This window comes from Ornithodoros turicata, unplaced genomic scaffold, assembly GCF_037126465.1.
Source record: "Ornithodoros turicata isolate Travis unplaced genomic scaffold, ASM3712646v1 Chromosome55, whole genome shotgun sequence".
NCBI lineage: Eukaryota > Metazoa > Arthropoda > Arachnida > Ixodida > Argasidae > Ornithodoros > Ornithodoros turicata.
The window spans coordinates 73,927-96,493 of NW_026999383.1; the positions used below are offsets into that span (position 1 = coordinate 73,927).

Consider the following 22,567-nt stretch of genomic DNA (forward strand, 5'->3'; position numbering starts at 1 on the left):
GGGTGTATAGAAGAATCCTATCGGTGTATCATGTGGTAAGAATAACCACTTCCTTACTGCATTCCGGACGGAGAGATCAAGTTTCTCTAGTAGTTTCAGATTCCATCGTCCTAATGCAAGTCGGTGTTGAATTCTAGGCAGCAGGTAAAAACGAAGAACCATCCTCTGCTGCGGTTTTAAAGGTGCTTTTTGTATTCTTTTCAGACCCTCTACGAGGTCAGTGAACTGTGGTGGAGCACGATCAAAAGGGTCGAACTGTACACCCAAGTACCTCCATACAAATTGAGGACCGGCCGCAGGTACTGGTGTGTTCATGACTGTAAATTTCCTCTGGTCATCCACCTTAATTTTCTTTTCACGTCCTGAGGCAACCAGCGAAACGTAAAGGTCTTGTTTATGTTCACCTGTAGTCCTCGCTCTTGCAAAAACGTTACAACTTTGTCTAATCGATGCTGTAAGCCCGCAGGTGATGAGGCAGCGACGACTAAATCATCGGCAAATGCCATGGTATCCAGAGGCTCCTCACCAATAGGGAATCCGATGCCAGCATCCGTCTCACTCAGCATCTTGTCCAGCACAAGGTTGAATAGTATTGGAGATAAAGGATCTCCCTGTCGAACTCCTATGGTGGGCTGAATAAGGCGGTGACTACCCTGGACGCAAAGCAGCGTAGGAGAATCTTGCAATAAATCCGCGAGGTAGTCAACAAAATCTTGTGCAATTCCTCCTTGACTCGCTCCTTGCAGTATCGCATCCCTGGAGACCCGATCGAATGCCCTGGTTAGGTCAAGGATACCCAAGAAGAGGGATTTCTTCTTAAGGCGAGCCTCTGCGATTGCAGTACGAACCAGGAGAACATTGTCGGCACATCCGTCGAGAGGCAGGAAGGCACGCTGTCTATAGTTAAAGTCCAGGAAGCTCGTCAGACGTTGTGCCAGTATCCGGTGGAATAGTCGTAGAAGAACGGAGGAAATAGTTGTAGGACGAAATTCAGAAGGCTGCTTGGCGTGGGTGGTCTTGGGGATGAAAATAGTTCTTGCGTTACGAAGACTAGTAGGTAGTCTTCCTAGTGTCATAATCATGTTGAGTACCATTCGTAATACTGTGACGGGAACTGCTCGTAGTTGTCGCGCTGGAAAATTGTCGGGTCCTGGAGATGAATTCTTGGGTGGCATGCTATTCTTTATGTCCTGTGCCGTGATAATGTAGAATGGTTTAACTGACACATCTGTGTTAGATGTCGGGAGGACTGGAAGGTCTCTTGAACTTGTGAACGTCTGCTCCCAACTATCCCGGAACGCCCGTTCGTCCTCGACTGCAGCCGGAGCGTAACCATCGAGGACGAGACGGGCGCATTTTGGCTGGTTGCGCCGAAACAGATCCTGGGTTCTCGCATACAGGATTCTCTTCTGGCGGCGTCTGCTTAGGGGAGGCGTCCGTTGTGGTCCTTGGCGGGGGGAAGGCCTATCCGGGGCCGTTGGCAGGACAAACACATCCCTGATGTAATCATTGAAGGAAGCGGTGATATCAGCTCCTGCTAGAAGCTGGTGACCCAGGTCATACAGTCTGGAGGCTTGATAACCTTCAGGAGGATTTCGTGTCACTATTCTCCTAACCTCTGCAAGCAAAGTCTCGTGTCTTGTGGGACCAAACCGTTCTTCAGTTGGTGCAGCAGGTCGTGGGGAAGACTGTAGAGGAGGTTCCATTTCCTCAGGAATCACCAAGAGGGATTCAAGGAGGGCTCTGTAGGAAGCTTGTTTCCGATGCGATTTGATACCTTCCAGTGAACGCTCAGGAAGAACTTCATGCAAAGCCAGATTCATGAATCGAGGAGGCCTTTCCATTCCGAGAAGGCGCACTTCTGCTTGCAGATGATTCTTACTGCCGCATATCACTCGTCTTTGAACAGATTGTATTTCAGAAACATGGTGGGTGCCATACTTGGCCGTGCTTTGTGTCATTTAGCTATTAACTCTTTATTCACCACAAGGGAAATAAATCATTTGCTTTATAAAAAAGCTTAAACAAAAGCATGTCGGGTTGAACCCCGAAACATGTAAAAACAGTGGACAGAACCCAGACCGACGAGGAGGGAGAGGAGAGCCAGGGCTCTCGTTGTCCACCCAAGTTCTCTAAGGAAGGAAACCGCCATACGCTCCGGGATCCCGCGCTCGGTGAAGGTGACTGGTATATGAGAGATGTCCGCCGCATCGGACAGATCCATGATTTTGTCTTGTAGTCCCGGCAAGGCGTATTTCCGAACCTTCTCCTGGGCGAACGCAGAGAGGGACCTGAACTCCCCCTCACCTGGACGTCCATCACAAAGGCAGTAGCGTTCCTACAAAAGAGCAAGTCAGGAATGAATACACTGTCACCAACTTGAATACGAGGCTCCTTGAATACGGTGATCCCCTGCTTTTCTAAAGTCGTCTTAATACTCCGCACCACCCGATCATGCCGCTTAATGCGGGCGGCATGGGTTCTGAATCACGACTGTAGAATATGGGAGTTAGTTTCAGCCAAAAGGCATCCTGCACTACAGCGTGTTTCCTTACGACGTCCCCTAGCGCAGCGAACCCTGGTGGGAAGCGCGTGAATGCGGAGTTTTATAAGATCCACATATTCGTTAGCTGACAGAAAACGGGGGGGGGATGGTAAATCCAAAAGGGGGAAGGCGACCTCTTAGCCTCTCGCAAGCCCTTCCCGTCCGTGGAGTTGATCAAGCGGGACCGCCAATACTCATGTTGGGTCATTTTAGTAGTAAGGTCCCAGCTGCCCCGCTGAAGCGCGCCACCCAATTTTGCGATCTCACGGATGTAGGCGTCTTCTCCCAACAGGGCAGTCAAGACCGGGTCCTCCATTTTCTCCCGGAAAGCAGTCAGGCGGTCCCGTCTGATCCTCGGGATGGCAAGCTGGAAGCAGGGGAGCCGAAGACCCCCAAGCGCAATCGGGGAGTAGAGAAACGCATTAGGGGTATCATGCGGAAGGTGCAGAAACTTCTTCGTGAGCGAGCGGATGCTGCGATCGCACCGCTGAAGAAGTACAAGGTCCAGATCTGCAACAGACCAATCATAGATGACTCGAGGCAAGAGGTGATAAAACAGCATGACCAACTTCTGGTGAGGTTTTAACGGGCATCTCACCAGGTGGTCCAGTTGGGTCTCGACACTGGTGACTTGGGGACTAACTTTGCCGAAGGGATCGATACATACCCCCAGATACTTAAAGGAATCATTTATCGAGATGATGCCAAGAGGATCCTGGCCGACGAGGTATTGGTGGGGAGTGACTTTAACCAACTTCTGCCTGCCTGACGGCTGAAGGGTAAGAGTGAACGATTTAGCAGCGTTAATTTCCAAACCTCGAGCCCCCGTGAACAGAGCAAAGCGATCTAAAAGATCTTGCAGTCCACCCGGGGATTCCGCCACCAACACGACGTCATCAGCAAAGGCTAGAGCAGAAATACGCTGATTACCGACCTCGCTGCCTATTCGTTCGGGTAAGTCTGCTATAAAAGCATCCAAAACCAAATTGAATAAAAGCGGCGAGAGGGGATCCCCCTGGCGAACACCCCGACGAGGTTGAACTGTTTTTGTGCAAGAACCAGCCTCGAGAGTCACCGACCCCTGATCGTAGTAGTTAGAGATATATTCTACGAAAACAGGGTCCGCGCCAACCTGCTCTAAGGCCCCAAGAATGACCGCATAAGGAATACTGTCGAAAGCGCGCTTGAGATCGATGACCCCGAGGGCCAGCCCCCTACATCTACGCCTCGCCGATCGGATAAGATGGCGTAGGAGGAATAAGTTCTCGAAGGTCCCGTCCATGGCCCTAAAGGCCCTCTGAGAGATATGAAGCCTAAGGGAGGAACGCAATTTTAGGTCAAGGATTTTATGAAAGGTCCTCACCAGCATGGATGCTATAGTTATCGGACGAAAATCATTAGGGTTCACGCTAACCGCCTTTTGAGGTAGGAATACCGTCCGTGCCATAGTCAAACTAGGGGGAAGCTTTCGTAACCACAAGAAGAAGTTAAAGAGTGACGCAAGAACGTCCGTACGTAACTTACGCAGATCTGAGGAAGATAACCCATCCATCCCCGGGGAAGACGCCTGACCCCTTAGAGCATTTGCCACTTCCTCCACTGTAACAGGATAAAGACAAAAAGACTGCGTAACAACCTGACGTGGCTCCGAAAAGAGGGCCACCTCCGGCCGCTCCCCCAAGATCTCAGCCCAAAAGTCTACAATCTCCGAGGGAGTACCTCGGTTCTCCTTCTCACCATCAAAGATTTTTGAAGCGAGCTTTCGCTTATTTTTCTGGAATAACCTCTGATATTCCGCATAGCGACGTCTACGGGCCACGCGATTAGAGACAGGGGGGGGGGGAGGTCTAAGAGTAGGGGGGTGCTGAGGGTGACGTGTGTAAGAAACACCCAGGTCATGGACCCATCTGTCCAAGTCAGCCATGCTGACATCACCCTGAAGAGCCCGGGAAATAACCCTCTGGAGCTCCCTAGTGGAGGCCACGTCATAGTTGGATTCACAAAACTCCTTAAGGGATTGTTTGAGCATATCAGGAGTATCAAGGAGGGAAACAGGCGTCGGGAGAGGGGGGGTATCCTCCACCGCCCCAGCTATTTCTGCCAGCTGTTGAGCTAAGTTATCCGTTTCTATATCTGATAGAATCTCACGGTAGGCGGCCGTTTTTCTTTTGTATTTAATCTGTTCGGCCGTCACGCCCGGAAAACAACCGGCCAGCGCGACATAAATATGGGTAGGGGGATCAGTTTGCATCAGATCATACTCCTTAGTGGCCAAAAGAACAAGCTCTTCCCTGGACCAGATATGATTATGACGGCGGAGGTCCACCCGTGCATCAGCAAGGTCTGGAGCGCACTTTTTTAAGTGCAAGGTAAGCCCCCCTTTTTTATACACATTGCCACATCGTGGGCAACCCTCCATGACCACGGGACCTGTCGCCTGACAGGCTCAAAACTACCAAATTCTAAGGAAATGCCCGTGGGAAAGAAAATTTAAAGAGGGACCTAAGCTCACAACAGACAAGTGTGAACAGAGCACCAAGGTCAGACTAATACAAAAATATCATATCATGTACGGGAGAAAAGGGGGAAGGTGAACGAACTGTCACTAAAAACCCCACACTACAAAGACAATCAATACACTAATACAATAAATACACTGTAAGGAGGCAGTCAGGTGGGACAAAGAACAACGGGAAAATAGAGGTGCGTTACCCACCTGTATAAGTACAAGAGCCCGATTAGTCCCCTTGGGGGAAAGATTCCACCAGACTGCGAATGTCCTCTGGTGCCGCACGCTTTTAAAGGGGACAGGGGACGCTCTTATTGGCTGGAGGGTCGGAAGATATGCAAAAGAGCTAGCTCTGAGCGCCACCTGGCGACACGCAAGGTAATTGGCTAGAAGAGGGTGGTGTATGCAAATGTTGATTCCAGAAGCACATCACAGGAGCACTAAGGCGCCGCCTCGCGGGAGCTGGCAAAATTAAGGGCGGGCAGAGCTATAGTCTTAGCCTGACACACAATTTAACACTGATCAAAGATCGGGCACCGCAGAACTCCCTTAGGCACAACGTATATAAAAAAAAAAAAAAAACGACGGGGGTTTGCAGTTATATCCGGCTGTACTCCACTGGACAGTCCTGCACTCCACAGCAGCCGCCCGCAGCTTCCACGATGAGTCAGGTTCAAAGCCCCAAGATGATCAGGCACGCCACTGGTAGTCCAGATTGAAGAAGTCCACGCACCGTCAGCCACACCACGCCACCTGTATAAGTACAAGAGCCCGATTAGTCCCCTTGGGGGAAATATTCCCACCAGACTGCCAACAGATTATTATTACAGAAAGCAGATTATTCTTACTGCCGCCTATCACTCGTCTTTGAACGGATTGTATTTCAGAAACATGGTGGGTGAAACACTTGGCCGTGCTTTGTGTCATGTAGCTACCGAAAGCAGATTATTCTTACTGCCGCCTATCGCTCGTCTTTGAACGGATTGCATTTCAAAAACATGGTGGGTGTCATACTTGGCCGTGCTTTGTGTGATTTAACTACCGAAAGCAGATTATTCTTACTGCCGCCTATAGGGCTGTTGCAGTGAAGTTTGCACAGCGCCATTCCGGGCCCAAACGGCGGCGGATCACAACAGTAAGGAGTTCCATCAGTGGGTTTTGTATGGTGTGTCAAACGGTATGGTGCTAAGGAAGCTACGAAACCTGTAGGAAATCAACAGAAAAAGCGGTGCTTCTTGAAAAGCGCGAACAACTCGAAACCGTGTACTTGAAAGTGCCGCGTCGTCTGCTAAACTGGGGAGTGTTGCATGATTTGGGGCGCTGATGTTGCTGCTCACACGCGCCACCTCGCCCAGAGCAACAGGCCCATCACTCGTCTTTGAACGGATTGCATTTGAAAAACATGGTGGGTGTCACACAGGATGGGTGTAATGTACTCTCTTAATACAGGAAGAGATACCTCTCTACTAATACATTGCTACACTACTTAATACAATGGTAGCTGCAATATTCCCGCTAAGGGGGTCCCAGCCCCTCCATCACCCGTGGTGTTGCCACAGCCGCCATCCGACCGAACACTTTGTAGATGTGTGCGCTGCCCTGTAGTCAGAAGATTGCCAGGAAAACGATATCCTTTTTGGAGAGACCCATGAACATTAGCTGATCAGCGCTTTCCTTTGCCCATATTCCTTAAAAGGACATTGTAACACTCGATACAGTTGTAGAAGTTGCTGTCAGATTGTTCCTTTCCGCGATTTGCTCAATAATGTGTTCTCGGTTATATTTAAGCACTTTATGCGGATGTGCTAAGGCTGTTGGGATGCCCGTGCCCACTATTTGGGCATCTAGCAAAACCGCTTCCTCTCCCTTCACAGGGACATTGTCCGGTTTAAGGATGCCTTCTGGAACACAAAATCTTTGTTCTTGGGTGACACTCCATCCGCACTCTGTTAGTCTTGGCCACATGGCGACATACGTTATCGTGTCTCTTCACTCTTGCTGAGTGAGTTCTATGACACACCTGTTCGACGTGTGCCAAAGTTTTTTCCGATGAGCATCCCGCGCGGCAGGTCTTCTCTCCTTAATATCCTCTATCGGACCTCGCTCGACAGGGAAGAGCATTGATGCGGATTTTAACCGCGTCAATGAATTGGTGTCCAGGCATAGCTCTTGTGCCTTCCGGTACCCATCTATGGGCGCTCGGAACTAACGATGAATCCTTCAACGCTCTCTCGTCATTGCTAGCCTGAAGGAGAGAGGCCCAGTACTTATTCGCTGCGCGAGTTGTCCTTAGAAATTTTCGGTTGATGGTTGAGGTAGCTGTTGCCTTAGATAAAATGTCGTTTAACGTAAACTGTCTGGACAGCCTCCCTAACCACAGGATTAGAGGACTCCGCAAGCCGTTGAATTTTTGACAGTTGAAGAATAGGGATAGGGATAGTAGTAGTGAAAGCGGGAACTCCTAGGCCCCCATCGGACACTGGGGCGTGGAAAAATCCCAGCGGCGTATCATGGGGTAATCTCAGCCACGAATGGCACTACGCACATCGATGTCCAGACGGCGAAGGGTCTTCACTGCGAACCTTCCCAGCACCAGCTTATGGTACACTCGCGGTATCAAATAATACCGCAGCAGGACTAGGCGCTGTTGTGGCTTTAATGGTGCTGCCTTGATTTTAAGAAGCCCTTCTCTGATCTCCTGTAGGGGTGGCATTCTTCTGAGCTCAGGGTCCATGGACACCCCCAGATACCTGAATACAAATGTTGGACCTCCTGCCGGCATTATTTCACCCTCTACCTTGAACGTCTTTGTTGTGTCCACAATAATCTTCTTCTCCTTTCCCGAAGGCAGGAGGGATATCGTAAACGATCTCTGTGAGTTGATGGATAGCCCGCATTTTGCCAGGTAGTGATAAACTTCTTCTAATCGATGTTGCAGACCAGCCGGTGTGGAGGGAGCCATGACGAGGTAATCGGCAAAGGCCATGGCATCGAGGCTACGTGCCCCGATGCGAAAGCCAATGCTGGGGTCCATCCTCTTGAGCAGGCCATTAATAACTAAATTAAATAGAATGGGGGAGAGCGGGTCTCCCTGCCGTACTCCAGTGATGGGCCTCACCAGCCTCTCCGCACCGCCATCAGTCAGGAGCGTTGGGGCATCCCCGTAGTGGTCGTCCAGGTACTCCAGGAAGATATCAGATAATCTGTTAGAAGCAGACGAGGAAGTACTTGGACCCGGCTGGGGAATATTTGATGAGTGTGGTTGAGCGGCCTCTGGAAGTACATGCTTCTTTAATGAGGCGTAAATACGTAGACCTTTTTTCGTTGTGAAGGTAGCGCCACAGGTGCAGACAGGCGCAACAAGCTCATCCACGCAGAGTCGGTCAAGGACCGAAGAACCCTCTTCACGGGAGTTGGCACTGGGAGCCGGCACCACTCGGCGTCGGCTTCCTCTTTCTTCGTTTATCAAACTTGTACCCAGTGGATTTTCGTCTTGATAGGGTTGGCAGCCCCATCGGGACAGGGGGTATGCAAGAGCTCCGTCAGTTCCCTGCCCCGCCGAAGCGGTACCAGGGGTAACAGGTAGCACCACGAGAAGGTGGAGTTGACCATTTCCGCGTGAGAGGCTATGTATTGCGCATCACACGGCTTGCAGCAGGGAGATCCTATAACCACTACCGTCAGCACGAGCCGATAGCGCCCAATTCACTGGGTAACAGATCGCCACAACGCGATCCCGCTAAGGCCGACAGGCACCTCGGGGCCCTTCCTTATTCCTCCACACCAGCCTCCTAGTCGCTGGATAACAGGGTGAAGCCACACGCCCCCAGCCCTTGGTGAGAGGTTACGGAAAGAGAGTCATAGTTACTCCTGCCCTTTACGCTTTCTAATTTCGAAAGCAGATTATTCTTACTGCCGCTTATCACTCGTCTTTGAACAGATTGCATTTCAAAAACATGGTGGGTGTCATACTTGGCCGTGCTTTCTGCTATTTAGCTACCGAAAGCAGATTATTGTTACTGCCGCCTATCACTCGTCTTTGAACGGATTGTATGTCAGAAACATGGTGGGTGTCATACTTGGCCGTGCTTTGTGCCATTTAGCTACCGAAAGCAGATTATTCTTACTGCCGCCTATCACTCGTCTTCGAACGGATTGTATTTCAGAAACATGGTGGGTGTCACGCTTGGCCGTGCTTTGCGTCATTTAGCTACCGAGAGCAGACTATTCTTACTACCGCCTATCACTTGTCTTTGCACGCATTGAATTTCAGAAACATGGTGGGTGTCATACTTGGCCGTGCTTTGTGTCATGTAGCTACCGAAAGCCAGATTATCCTTACTGCCGCTTTTCACTCGTCTTTCAACAGATTGCATTTCAAAAACATGGTGGGTGTCATACTTGGCCGTGCTTTGTGCTATTTAGCTACCGAAAGCAGATAATTGTTACTGCCGCCTATCACTCGTCTTTGAACGGATTGTATTTCAGAAACATGGTGGGTGTCATACTTGGCCGTGCTTTGTGCCATTTAGCTATTGAGAACGTTTATTCACCCGAAAAAAAACGGGGTATACACACATTCCTCCCTGAGATGGCAGGGAGTCACCATTACAGGCATTCACCGAGTCCGCAGTTATGCAGGACACAATACATTAGCTTGGCGCGTGGTCGCGGCCGCACTTGCAGTCGCGCTTTTGAAGGCGCGCCATGCGTAGACCGTCCCTTCAATGGTCTTCACAGAGGACAACTTCATGTGCCGGAGACCGAGGCCCAGATGCTTGAGGGCCACCAGTGACTCCGAGGCCCAGACGCCCAGGAAATTGAGGGCTGCGGATGTAAACATCACCGGTGTCCAGGGCTCAGCCGAAGCTCGAAGAAGTTCGGCAATTTTCGGGGAATCGTAGACGGCGGCCTTGGACCGGTGCAGGGAATTGAGGCTACGTCCGCAACCCACCACCTGGACATCGATGACCCAGATGGCTCCCGGACGAGAGATCACTATGTCCGGTTTCCGGAGTCCGGCGGAGGTGTGAAGATGTCGCTCCCTTTGTACATGCCACCCCTTGGCACGCAGGGAAGTGGACAGATGCTTCGCTACGTTGTCGTGTCCCCTATGTCTGGCGGCGTTGGTAATCGGGCAGTGTTGGACAGCATGGGGGAGAGTCTCGGATGCCCGGCATCCGAGACGGCACTGGTGATCCTGGTCCGGGCAGCCCCTGGACATCCGGGCTCTCGTGGGAACGGCATTGATCCGGACCTTGATAGAGTCAATGTAGTCGCGGCCGGTCATCAGAGTCGTTCCATCAGCACCCAGGAGTGTGTGGAAGGAACCGCAGGTGCGTCTCGAAGCCCTTGCCCGTCGATGGAGGCGTAGAGTGACCGGGCCCAATAGGTCCGGACTTGCTGCGCGGTAGCAAGGAGGCGCTCGTTCAATGTTGAGGCTCGGCGGGCCCAGGCCAGCTCGTTCCGAATAGGTGGTAGAGAGCACGCCTCTCTGGCGGCCGCCCAAGGAGACACAGACATACGCTGTAGCCGGGCAAGGCGAAGTCTAGGGATCTGCGTAGATAAGGCGGGAACTCCAAGTCCGCCGTCCCGGTGGGAGGCATGAAAGAATGCCACTGGGGACGTCCAGGGGAAGTCGCAGCCAGCATCGGACCGCAGCTCTGACCAAAGTGTCCAGCTCCCGGAGTAGTGGAAGACGCGCTCCCCCCAGGACCAATCGATGAAGGAGCCGTGGCAGTACATGGCACCGCAGGATGCCGAGCTGTTGTTGCGGCTTAAGCGGTGCGCTCCGAAGCTTACTCAAGTATAACCGGACCTCGTCTGCAGGAGATGGCGGTCGGAGACCGAAAGAGCTGAAAGCGACGCCCAAGTACACCCACTCAGCAGCAGAAGTGGAGGCAGGTAATGGGCCCCTGAGAGGTAGAAGGTGGAGGGGCGCACCACATTTTTCTTCTGTTTTCCGGCCGCGAGGATGGACAAGGTCCTTCATTTGGTCACATTAAAGGCGAGTCCCCGAGGACCCAGGAAGTCGATGGCCAGGTTTAGTAGGTGTTGGAGGCCCGCAGGTGTCGAAGCCAGCAGGACCAGATCGTCGGCGAAGGCAACGGCATTCACAGTGGCGGAGCCGACGGCTACACCAATGTGAACTGGCAGCGACGAGAGCAGGCCGTCCAGGACGAAGTTAAATAAGGCGGGACTCAAGGGGTCCCCTTGCCGGACACCCCGTGTTGAGGAGATCTTCCGAGAGAAGCCGCCGATGCTAATTGACACGGTAGAGGTAGCGTAGACCCTCGGAATGTGTTCCAGCAAAAAGTCCGGGACACCACTCCGGCGAGCTGCCGCCATAACTGCGCCGAAGGACACCGTGTCAAAGGCCTTCTTGAGGTCAAGTGTGGCCATGTAGAGTGGTTTGCATCGACGGCGGGTCTCCTTGATGATCGTCTCCAGCATAACGATACTCTCAGCGCAGCCGTCAGCTGCGATAAACGCCCGCTGTTGTTCCGAGAAGGGGCACTCGCTGCGAAGACGGGTGGCCAGAACCCGATGGAGGAGCCGTAGCAGCACCGACGAAATGGCAATGGGTCTGAATTCGCCGGGGAGGGTAGGAGCTGCAACCTTCGGGATGAAGGCTGTCCTCGACTCACGGAGACGAGCCGGAAGTTGGTTCACCAAAAGCAGAAGATTGCACACGATCGCCAAGATGGAAGCAGGCACCGACCTCAGGCCGAGACAGGAAACCCCGTCGGGGCCAGCGGCCGTGTCGTGCGCTGGTAGGGCTGCTAAAACCTCCTCCGGGGTGACCGGTACCACCAGGTCAGGAACGGGATCGCGGCAACCACGCTCAGGAGGCTCCTGCCAATCGGGGACACCAGGGGCGATGACGGCAGACCAGAAGTCCAGAAATTCCACGGGGTCGCCAGGGAACGAGGCTGCCGGGCTATCCAGGATCATACGCGCGCAACTCGACCTGGACTTCTTGTAGAGGTCCTGGCATTTGGCATACTCGGCCCGGCGTCGATGGCGACGGGAGGATGACTGAGCAGGAGCTGGTCTCGCAGGCCCCGTAGGTCGAATCTGCTGAGGGGGAAGAAGGTCGTCCAGAAACAGGGCCAGTTGCGTGGTGAAGTCAGTCCCGGCAATAGCAGCTCTGGTGAGACGCATAAGCGCCGCCTGACGAGGCCCCCTCTCCAGGTCCTCCAGGGTCACAAGAAGATATTCCTTGATCTTCTCAGCCGGTGGCACCGGCACTTGGTACAGCGGCAACGAGTCAGGACTAAACGGAGCATTTCGGTCAGCTTGGGCGCAGGGAAGGGCATCAGGCGACACGGTCGAGTCAACCGGTCGGGCAGGCTCGTGCGCGTCCGTCTCCGGTTTGACGACGAGGGACCCGCCCCCAGACACACCAGGACTGAGGCGGTCGGGGCCCAAAGAACCACCAGAAGGGGCTGAAGACGCAGGTGGTGAAGATGGAGGAGTCGAGGAAGGCAGGGGGTGGTTGGCTCGTAGACGGAGATGCTGAGTGGCAGCCCGCACACGATCCTTGTGGCCGGAGGTGCGGCGGATCCCCTTGATACCCTCAAGGGTTCTCTCCGGAAACGCCCGGACAGGGCTACGTTCATAAACCGCACACCACCTCCAAGCATAAACTCCGCCTCCTTGAACGCTAGCATCTGCCTCTCCTCTTCACTCCACCGTCGCCGGGCTCGGTTCACGTTCACAGCAGCATCCGCCTCCCGGGGATGGGCACGGCGCATGTGAGGGCCCAAACCATTGGCAGTGGTGAAGGCTCGGAGACAGCCCTCCACCTGGCACATGTGGGCACCGTCGCCGGCGGGGGGATTAGGCCGCAGCGGGACCTCAGCGACACCACCCGGAGAAGATGCAGGTATCACAAAGTCGTCGCCAGGATGACGCCAGTTATGATGTGCCCGCAAGCCGGGGATTGATCGGAACTGCGGACCACAGAGACGGCAGGTAATGACAGCGCCAGAAACTTCTGATCCAGCCTGACTTGGGCTGGTAGCGGAACGGGCATCCTCGGGAGCAGAAGTGGCAGCTTGGCCGTCATGCCCTCCAGGATCAGCGGCAGAAGAAACAGGAACAGGATCCGCTGCAGGAACAGTAACAGTAACAGAAGCAGGAACAGAAATGTCTCCAGCGACACGAACTGGAACAGGCGCCACGAGACCATCGTGGGCCAAACGCTGATGCTGACGGAGGCCACGCACAGTCCTGAAGGATCTCCCACAGGAACAGGAGACCATCTTGACCGGTGAACACTGCTGGGCTACTGGACCTCAATCGCAGCGGCGGCGAGGCGCAAAAACAGCTTTACACAACTAGCCAGTAGCAGGGGGCGCTGACTAGCAGGCAACACAGCGCCGGAAACTTCACCACCTTCTTCACCTTAGACCGGATTTAGCCACCTGCTCGATCAACCAAAGAGGAATCACATCGAAGCAGGGCCCAGGGGAGACCACGTGGAGGTACCGGTAAGGATTTTCCTCCCCCAGAAAGCAGATTATTCTTACTGCCGCCTATCACTCGTCTTCGAACGGGATGTATTTCAGAAACATGGTGGGTGTCATACTTGGCCGTGCTTCGTGACATTTAGCTACTGAATGCAGATTATTCTTACTGCCGCCTATCACTCGTCTTTGAACAGATTGCATTTCAAGAACATGGTGGGTGTCATACTTGGCCGTGCTTTGTGACATTTAGCTACCGAATGCAGATGATTCGTACTGCCGCCTATCACTCGTCTTTGAACGGATTGCATTTCAAAAACATGGTGGGTGTCATACTTGGCCGTGCTTTGTGTGATTTAGCTACCGAAAGTAGATTATTCTTACTGCCGCCGATCACTCGTCCTTGAACAGATTGCATTTCGAAAACATGGTGGATGTCATACTTGGCCGTTCTTTGTGTCATTCAGCTATCGAAAGGAGATTATTCTTACTGCCGCCTATCACTCGTCTTTGAACAGATTGCATTTCAAAAACATGGTGGGTGCACCCTTGACCGTGCTTTGTGTCATTTACCTACCGAAAGCAAATTATTCTTACTGCCGCCTATCACTCGTCTTTGAACGGATTGTATTCCAAAAACGTGGTGGGTGTCACACTTGGCCGTGCTTTGTGTCATTTACCTACCGAAAGCAAATTATTCTTACTGCCGCCTATCACTCGTCTTTGAACGAATTGCATTTCAAAAACATGGTGGGTGTCATACTTGACCGTGCTTTGTGTCATTTACCTACCGAAAGGAAATTATTCTTACTGCCGCCTATCACTCGTCTTTGAACGGATTGCATTTCAAAAACGTGGTGGGTGTCACACTTGGCCGTGCTTTATGTCATTTACCTACCGAAAGCAAATTATTCTTACTGCCGCCTATCACTCGTCTTTGAACGGATTTCATTTCAAAAACATGGTGGGTGAGTAGTGGTATATATAAGATCTTATAACAATGGGCCGCTCAGGTTACATGCGATACGCACACGCACGATAAGATATATCAGAAAACAATGGAAATCATGTATCGATAGTGTGAACAATGGGTTCCCAGGTTTCAATAACATGCGCCGCCAGGATAAGGTAACGGTTAACTCGGGTAAACAATGGGAACTCACGTGTCGATAGTGTTTGATGGGCACCTGGATGCACGTTTAATGACATTTAATAACACGCAATGACATGTAATAACGCACAATGACATGTAATAACACGCAAATGACATGTAATAACACACAAATGACATTTAATAACAGGCAATAACATCTGATGACATTTAATAGTATTTTTTCCGATCGGGTTGACGTCAGTCCGTCACCTAGTTTGGTTGCCACGTCAGAGCGCCAGGTAGTTTCGGTTCCCACCAAGCGCCCTCTAGTTTTCAAGCTTTGCCCGTCTGTAGTTTCGGTTTCGGTTTTAAATGAATGGACGCCAAGCTTGGTTGCTCCACGTGTAGTTCTGGTTTCAGTTTCGAATTCCTAGGTGTTGCCAGATGCCCTCTGGTTTCAAGCTATTGACCGACTGTAATTTCGGTTTCAAACCGCAGCACGCTAGTTTCGCTGTGACAACGTCAGCACATTTTCTGGCGATATAAATTAAGCGTACGCGTAGAAATTTCATCAGAAAAAGAGAAGAAAAACATGGCTGACCAGTTCTATGTGAACCTGCCCTCAAATGCATCTTTGGATGTGTTTCCCGACAACACAATGAGCAAGTTCCGAGTAAAGCTAGCCCATCCACAGACGTTGAAGGGTAGGTGGGAGGCCGCTTTAACAGAAATCAACATCCCTTTTGCGATTAAAAATGTAACTGACACAGTCAATAGTATATCGGAAACGACATTCCTTGGTTCTACGATTGAAGCAACAGAAAAGGTCAAGTTCAACGCTAATGAAAACATTCTCTTGTCTTTGAGACAATTTTTAGCAAAACATTTGCAGCATAAGACAAGAATTATACGTGGTAGCGGTCATTATGAGATACAACTTCCTCTGAACTATGGTTTGGAAATTAGCGCAACTCTTGCCGCTAAGCTTGGCATGGCTGAAAAGATAATCGGCTGTGGAGAGTTGGACAGAGGGTCACCCGTGAAGCTACTCAAATACCAGGTGGATACGGAAGAAACGATTAACATAGTTACCTATCGTTCACGAACGGTAAAGTATGAAGTTGCAGAAGGCTACTACGAATCGGGGAAGGACCTCGTTAATTCCATTAACCAGGCCTATCGAACAAAACTTCATTTGTCTCAAGATGCTCGTCTCCTCGTATGTAACCCATACAACGGAATTTGTCACCTGGAACGCATGAACGATGGCTATGTGACCTTTCATCCTTATTTGGCTTTGATGTTGGGCTTCGGAAAGAGGACAACTTTCTCAAGTTATGCAGTCGCCGAACGAGACGTTTGTCTATTCCCTGCTCAAAACTATATTTTCATATACTGCGATGTCATCGAGAACGAATTTGTGGGTGACGTGACAGCACCACTTCTTCGATCGATACCATTCGGAGTCCAGGGTAGGAATGATGTGATGTCTTATTTATTCACAAATCTGTGTGAAATTTATTCTGTACTATAAATATGTATCTGCGAAGGAATTGACAACCATTCAAATCGAGTTGGCAAACGAGATAGGTGATTTCATTCCATTCATTTCTGGCTCTGGACGTGTCGGGTTGACGATCCACCTACGTAAATGTATATAACAAACCCACCATGTTGCATAGCACATTTTGGTGCAGGAAAGCGAGAGCATCTACCACACTATACTGCTCCCGAGCTTTATCAGATTGGAGGAGGCATATTTGGTGACGTATTGAGGGGTTTCTTGCCCATACTGACCAAGAAGGTAGCGCCATACGTTGGAAGAAAGCTCCTTGATACTGGAAGACATATAGCCGAGGAAGTCCAGCAAGGAGCATCATTTCGAGAAGCCGTCAAGAAAGGAGTAGACCGCACAGTGCATAAAACTCGTGACGAGTTACTTCAGAGACTCACAGGGAAAGGAAGAAAACGCAAGGCCGTTAAAAAAGCTCGACCTGCGGAGAAGCGGAGGAAATCTGACTTCTTTACTTGACAGAAAAAAAAAGTCTATTGCAGTAGTGCATAAAGATTCCTGTCTGTGTACTACAAACCAGCTGGAACACTTCTCTCTTCCACCTACAAATTTTGCTTTGGAGAAGTCTGAATACGTCGAGTTTTTCCCAGTATCTGCTCCGACATCAAGCGGAGTGATCGAGTACAATGTTCCGGGACTCGGTGGGGGCTTCTTTGATCTTCAATCCAGCTTTTTGCATATTCAGTGCAAGATCATTCGAAAGAATGGAGATCCAGCGGTAACTACAACAAGCACTTCAACAACACCTGATGCAGTCATACCTGTCCAAGCGTTTGGTTCATCGTTGTTTCAACACGTACATATCTACCTGAATTCAACCTTGGTTTCGAGTTTCGAACATTATGGCTACCGTTCCTACTTGGACATCATTACGAATGCCAACAATGTAACTCAGACACACACCCTTTCAGCAATGTTATACGAGCCAGACCCTTTAGGCACGAGTGAGGTATATGCTCCCACATCTGATTCAAAAGGAGTTTTCGCTCGTTACAAGCGAACCAAAGGATCGGCACTGTGTGACATGTACAGCCCAATCTTCAGCGACATATGTCAACAACAGAAGCTCATTCTTAACGGAACCGACATTCGAGTTGTGCTACGTCAAGCGTCGGATGATTTTCGTCTCTTGCAAGCTGATGGTGCAACAGAAAAGCACACTGTGGAATTTTCACGTATCGTGCTCTATCTCCGACGTGTTCAGTTATCGCCGAGTATACTTGTTGGTATAGAACAAAGACTTCAAACAACACCTGCAGTATACCTTCTCCGAGGACTGGAAATTAAGTACAGAACCATCGCCCCTAACCAATCTCAGGTGATATTTGACGACTTGTACAGCGAGCGAGTTCCCTCCAAGTTAACAGTATTGATGGTCAGGAGCGATGCCTACCAAGGTAGCAGACCACGAAACCCATTCAAGCTTGAGAACTTCAAACTAAAACGAGCACTACTGGACGTTGGTGGACAACAGTACACGGATGAGTTCGACTTCCAACGAGACATCTATTCCAAAGCCTATATACACCTGCTTCACAAACTAAAACGCAAGGATATACCAATAGCTCCAGCTGCGTATGCAAAAGAGACATTTATGCTTTATTACCATCTGACTCCAGATGCAGAAGTGAATGCTCTTTGTCCTGTTGTTCAAGCCAACGTTCGTCTGACCCTAACGTTTGCTGCCAATCTAACAGAAGCAGTTACGGTGTTGTTTGTATCCGAAACACCACGTGTGCTAGAAATCAACAAAGACAGACGTGTGAAATTTGTCTGAAAAATAAACATGGAGGAGTGGCAGTTCTATGCAGCGTTCAGTAGCCACTACTGCACCAGAGAACTGTTTCGGGGAACCTTTGCATGCAATGAAATCGCAAGACAGGAAGCCATACCCGGGATTTATGTGATTAACACAGCTCCAAGGAGCAGTAACGGTGAACACTGGACCATGACTTATGTTTCCGGTGACAATGTGGTTACGTATTTTGATAGTTACGGCATTCAGCCCGTCTACAAAGAATTCTACCAATTCATTCATCCTACCAGGTCATTTTACTATAACAAGAAAAGACTTCAGGGCTATGGATCAGCTACATGTAGCCTCTACTGCCTGTATGTAGGCAGCATGCTCGCTTGTGGATTCTCGCTCCGAGAGTGCACTCAGAGATTTTCGTCAACGAACTTCACACTGAACGACAAGCTGGTACCCGTCCTTGTACGGAAGCAATTCCCAAGAAAGACAGACAACATGTCATGTTGCAGTGTACTTTGACACAATAAAATTGTATTTATTTCCATGTCGTTACAGGCACAATCTTATATATATATATATAAAAAACAGCATTACAACAACAACAGCCAGGTAGGGCAACATATGCATAAAAACTGTCTACATCTTTCCATTGGATGCGTACCCAATGGGTAACGTGTGGATACCATCCTCACAAATGAAACGCTTTGTGTCTAGGGGATTTAAAGCTACTTTCGTCACACATACACTTTTATTTATATTTTCCTTGCGCACAATGAGGTTCTGACAAACTTTGTACACTTTACCAAGCTTAAGAGAGTCTATGTACATTGAATAATGCAACTTCTGGGCTTCACATTGTTTCACCCCCTTAGCACGATTGTATCGTCTTTTACTATGGAGGTCTAGTGCATAGAGCTTTGGTTTCAGGCAACAGAACCCTAGGATGTGGTCGTGGGGCATTTCGTTCTTAAATTTTCCTAGCACCATCTTGTTTTTCGTAGAATACATCGAGTCATCACAAGAATGACCAGATGTATCAAGGTGGGTATCGGCGAGCTCCGCAAGGGCCTTCTCATCGCTCAGCATCACGATATAAGAATCTGTGTCCATATACAAGAGCCTTGTGTCCGGGGCTACCCGAAGCAAGTTGTTATAATAAAAGTCATACATCATGACTTTAGACAGCTCGAGAATAGTGAACCCCAGGTACAGAGGCTGTCGCATACGGACTATCGATTGAGCGAACTGAAACAAGACTACGTTAGAGCTTAGAGCCCTGAATTGTTTGAGGTTCGGTTTACGCAAGAATCTCAACACTTGCTCCTCGGAAGTTGCTAAGCGACAGTCGACAAACTTTCGTACATTCATACATGTTTTCCCATATACGGAGTTAATTAAACACTTGTACAGGTTACGTTCGAAGGTATTGGTTGCCTGCTTGCGTAGTTCATGATGGAAGTCAACATAGGATCGCAGGAATGGTTTTGTTTGAACCTGAGCACCCGGTGAATTTTCTCGAGCCGAAGACCCAACTGTAGGTACAACTTTAGACTGCGATAATGAAGAAAATACTTCTTCTTGTCAAGCAGTGTAAGGAGTAATTTCGGTTCTATATCATGCTGTGGGAGGTTAAATTTTTTCATCAGGTCTTTCTGATAATCCGAAAGCAACTCATACGGGACGCTCATTTTTTCGGGCGCGAGCGGTAAATCTTTATGTCGTTCGTGGAGCTCTTGTACGTAGGCCAGGTCTACCTCTAAAAAATAACCAACGTGTGCATAATCTGCAACAAGGGTTACATCTAAACCTGCAACCTCTTCGGGTGACAGCCATTCAAAGTCTCCCGGCGTCGGGAACTTGGCGCCCCCATCGCCCGGCAGCAGCCGCAGTAGCCCCCTCCTGCACCAACGGTTGGGTCGCCGCAGGAGGGAGACCCCCACGTATAGCTGTGCGTGGCTTTCCCGTGTCTGGGGAAAGGGGGATCCTGGCGGTTGAGTGGACCCGGAGGTTGTTTAGGACCCTTCGGGGCCCTCTCCGGGGAAGCAACACACCGCTTTGGCCCCTGCTTCCCATAGTCGGGTGGTCCTGGAAGACCCGGCCAGGATTATTCAGCTAGTCGCCATCTCCCCCTTCATTACTTTTTCTTTCTCCACTCCTTCACTATCTTCCTTTTCCTCCCTTCACCTTCTTTGGCGGCAAGGGTCAACCTTGGGCAGTCCTTTCACTCTCCAGAAGCTGCACTAGGGTATAGTGCAGAGGCAGGCGTTAGCGTGTGGGACACGTTCCCTTGTTGGGCTCCATGGTGGGCAACGCACCACTGCACTGAACCACAACATTTCTTTTATGGATTCTTCAAACTCAAAAAAACATGATCGGTACCGAAAGCGGCACCGCACCGATGTACTAGCAACACAATCACTGGACCTCACACCAGAACCATGGTTTGCAAAGGTCCTGATCATCCATGGAGAAAACGAGTCTAAGCCCCTGAGCAAAGTATCACCATTTGCGATCGCGAAGGAACTGGAAAAAGCCATAGGGAAGTCCTATTCCGCGAAAAAGTTGACTACAGGAGACTTGCAGATCGATGTCCAGACACGACAGCAAAGCTCGACTCTGCTTTCCCTGAACAGAATTGCTGACGTACCTGTTACAGTTTCGAGGCATCGTACGCTGAACATAGTGAAGGGCGTGATATCTGAGCATGAACTTCTTGATTGTTCAGATGCTGAAATCGAAGAGGGTCTAAGGGATGAAGGTGTTGTGACAGCGCGGCGAATAACTATGCGTCGAGACGGTAAGGAGATTGCCACTAAACACATTGTCCTTTCATTTCAATTACATAAGCTTCCCACTACCATTAAAGCAGGGTACATCAACTGTCACGTCCGGCCATATATCCCAAATCCGCGGAGGTGCTTTAAGTGCCAACGTTTTGGCCACGGCTCGCAGGTCTGTCGTGGACACGCCACCTGCCCGAAATGCGCAGGCACGGATCACGCCTGTGAGAAGGATGTCAGATGTGCAAACTGTAAAGGTAATCATCCTGTCTACTCTCGCTCCTGTCCACGGTGGAAGGAAGAGAAAGACATACTGAAGGTCAAAGTGACACAGAATCTTTCGTACAGAGATGCAAAAGCGCAGGTTGAGTTTTCAAAAAAGGGAACCTTCTCCGAAGTGGTGCGCAGGGGGGTAGCACCACTGAGGAAATCTGTAGAGACCCAGACTACTGGGTCTCTACCCAATACTCCCCAACAAAATGGAAAGGACACCGGCGTGTCCCTTCCTGTTTCTGGGTCTCCTCCGGAGACAGCCACAACTTCTACTGGAGTTGATGGCACTGCCTCCATCTGGGATGGGGTCACACCAGGCCAATCCCAGGCCACATTGCAAGACATGGACATGGACGACGACGACTGCTTATCGCAGAAGTCGTCGTCTAGTATCCCAGGTGTACTCTCTCAGGGGAAAGAAAAGAGAGAGTTGACATCTAGCCGAGGTAGAGGCAGCAGACGAAAAGGTACACAGAAAGTGCTTCCACCAAGGATAACTCCTCCCTAAATAACACTCATGTCCAAACAGTCCACGGGATTCGGTATTAGCGACCACATGTTAAGGATTTTGCTGCTTCTCTCTCCCATCCTTTTTATGGGTGCACAGGTTATAATCCAATGGAATTGTCGAGGTCTTTTTTCAAACTTGGACGACGTTCATGACCTGTTTGAGGAGAACAGTGCAATGTGTTTCTGTTTACAGGAAACGTACCTAACTTCGGAAAATTTAAATCCTTTTTGTAAGTACACTATTTTCCGCAAGGACCGTGCGCACACAGCTCGTGCATCTGGTGGTGTGGCTGTTGTCGTACCACTCTCTGTCCCTGCAAGGAACATTCCACTGGTGACAGACCTTGAGGCTGTAGCCATACAAATTTGCTTAGACCAGATCATTACAGTCTGCTCTTTGTACTTGCCTCCCTCAGCTATGGTACGTCAGAGGGACTTTGAGCAGCTTTGCGACCAGCTGCCTCAACCATTTATGATTTTGGGAGATTTTAATGCCCACAATTCTTTGTGGGGCAGTGCAAAAACTGACAACCGTGGTAAGATGTTGGAAAGAATACTCTTTTCCCGGTCAATTTGTTTGTTAAATAGAGGGTTGCCGACCTACATGAACTCTGCAACCCAGTCACTCTCTGCAATTGACATCTCATTATGCAGTCCCACTCTTTACCCCTTTGTTGACTGGAAAGTCGACCAAAACCCTCGAGGTAGCGATCACTTTCCGGTTATCCTTAAATTCTCTGGTACCAGTAATAAAAGAGCACGGCCACCCCGGTGGAAGCTATCTGAAGCAGACTGGGAATTATTTACCAAAGAGGCAGAACTTGCACCTTCATCTTTTGATCGTCTCTGTGTGGAGGAGGCCAACAAGGTGATCACAGACAAAATTATTCATGCTGCTACACTATCCATTCCACAAACAAAAGGGAATCTCCCCAGGCGTCCTAAACCCTGGTGGACGAGTGAATGTGAGAAAACACGCAGGGAGCAGAACCGGGCGTGGGGGATATTTCGAAGATACCCCACAAGTGCTAATCTGCTTGCATTTAAAAAAGCTCGTGCT

The 22,567-nt window shown here is 50.1% G+C and overlaps 1 protein-coding gene across 1 annotated transcript; it reads left to right on the plus strand.

The window, feature by feature from the left end:
• The first annotated feature begins 20,287 nt into the window (after positions 1–20,287).
• Positions 20,288–21,505, plus strand: LOC135374371 (uncharacterized). Its single transcript, XM_064607357.1, has one exon. It carries the CDS (start codon positions 20,288–20,290, stop codon positions 21,503–21,505), a length of 1,218 nt encoding a protein of 405 aa, XP_064463427.1.
• The last annotated feature ends 1,062 nt before the right edge of the window (positions 21,506–22,567 follow it).

What these genes read in the sequence shown, in the direction of transcription:
- LOC135374371 (XM_064607357.1), top strand. Translation starts at nt 20,288, where the DNA reads ATGGATTCTTCAAACTCAAAAAAACATGATCGGTACCGAAAGCGGCAC.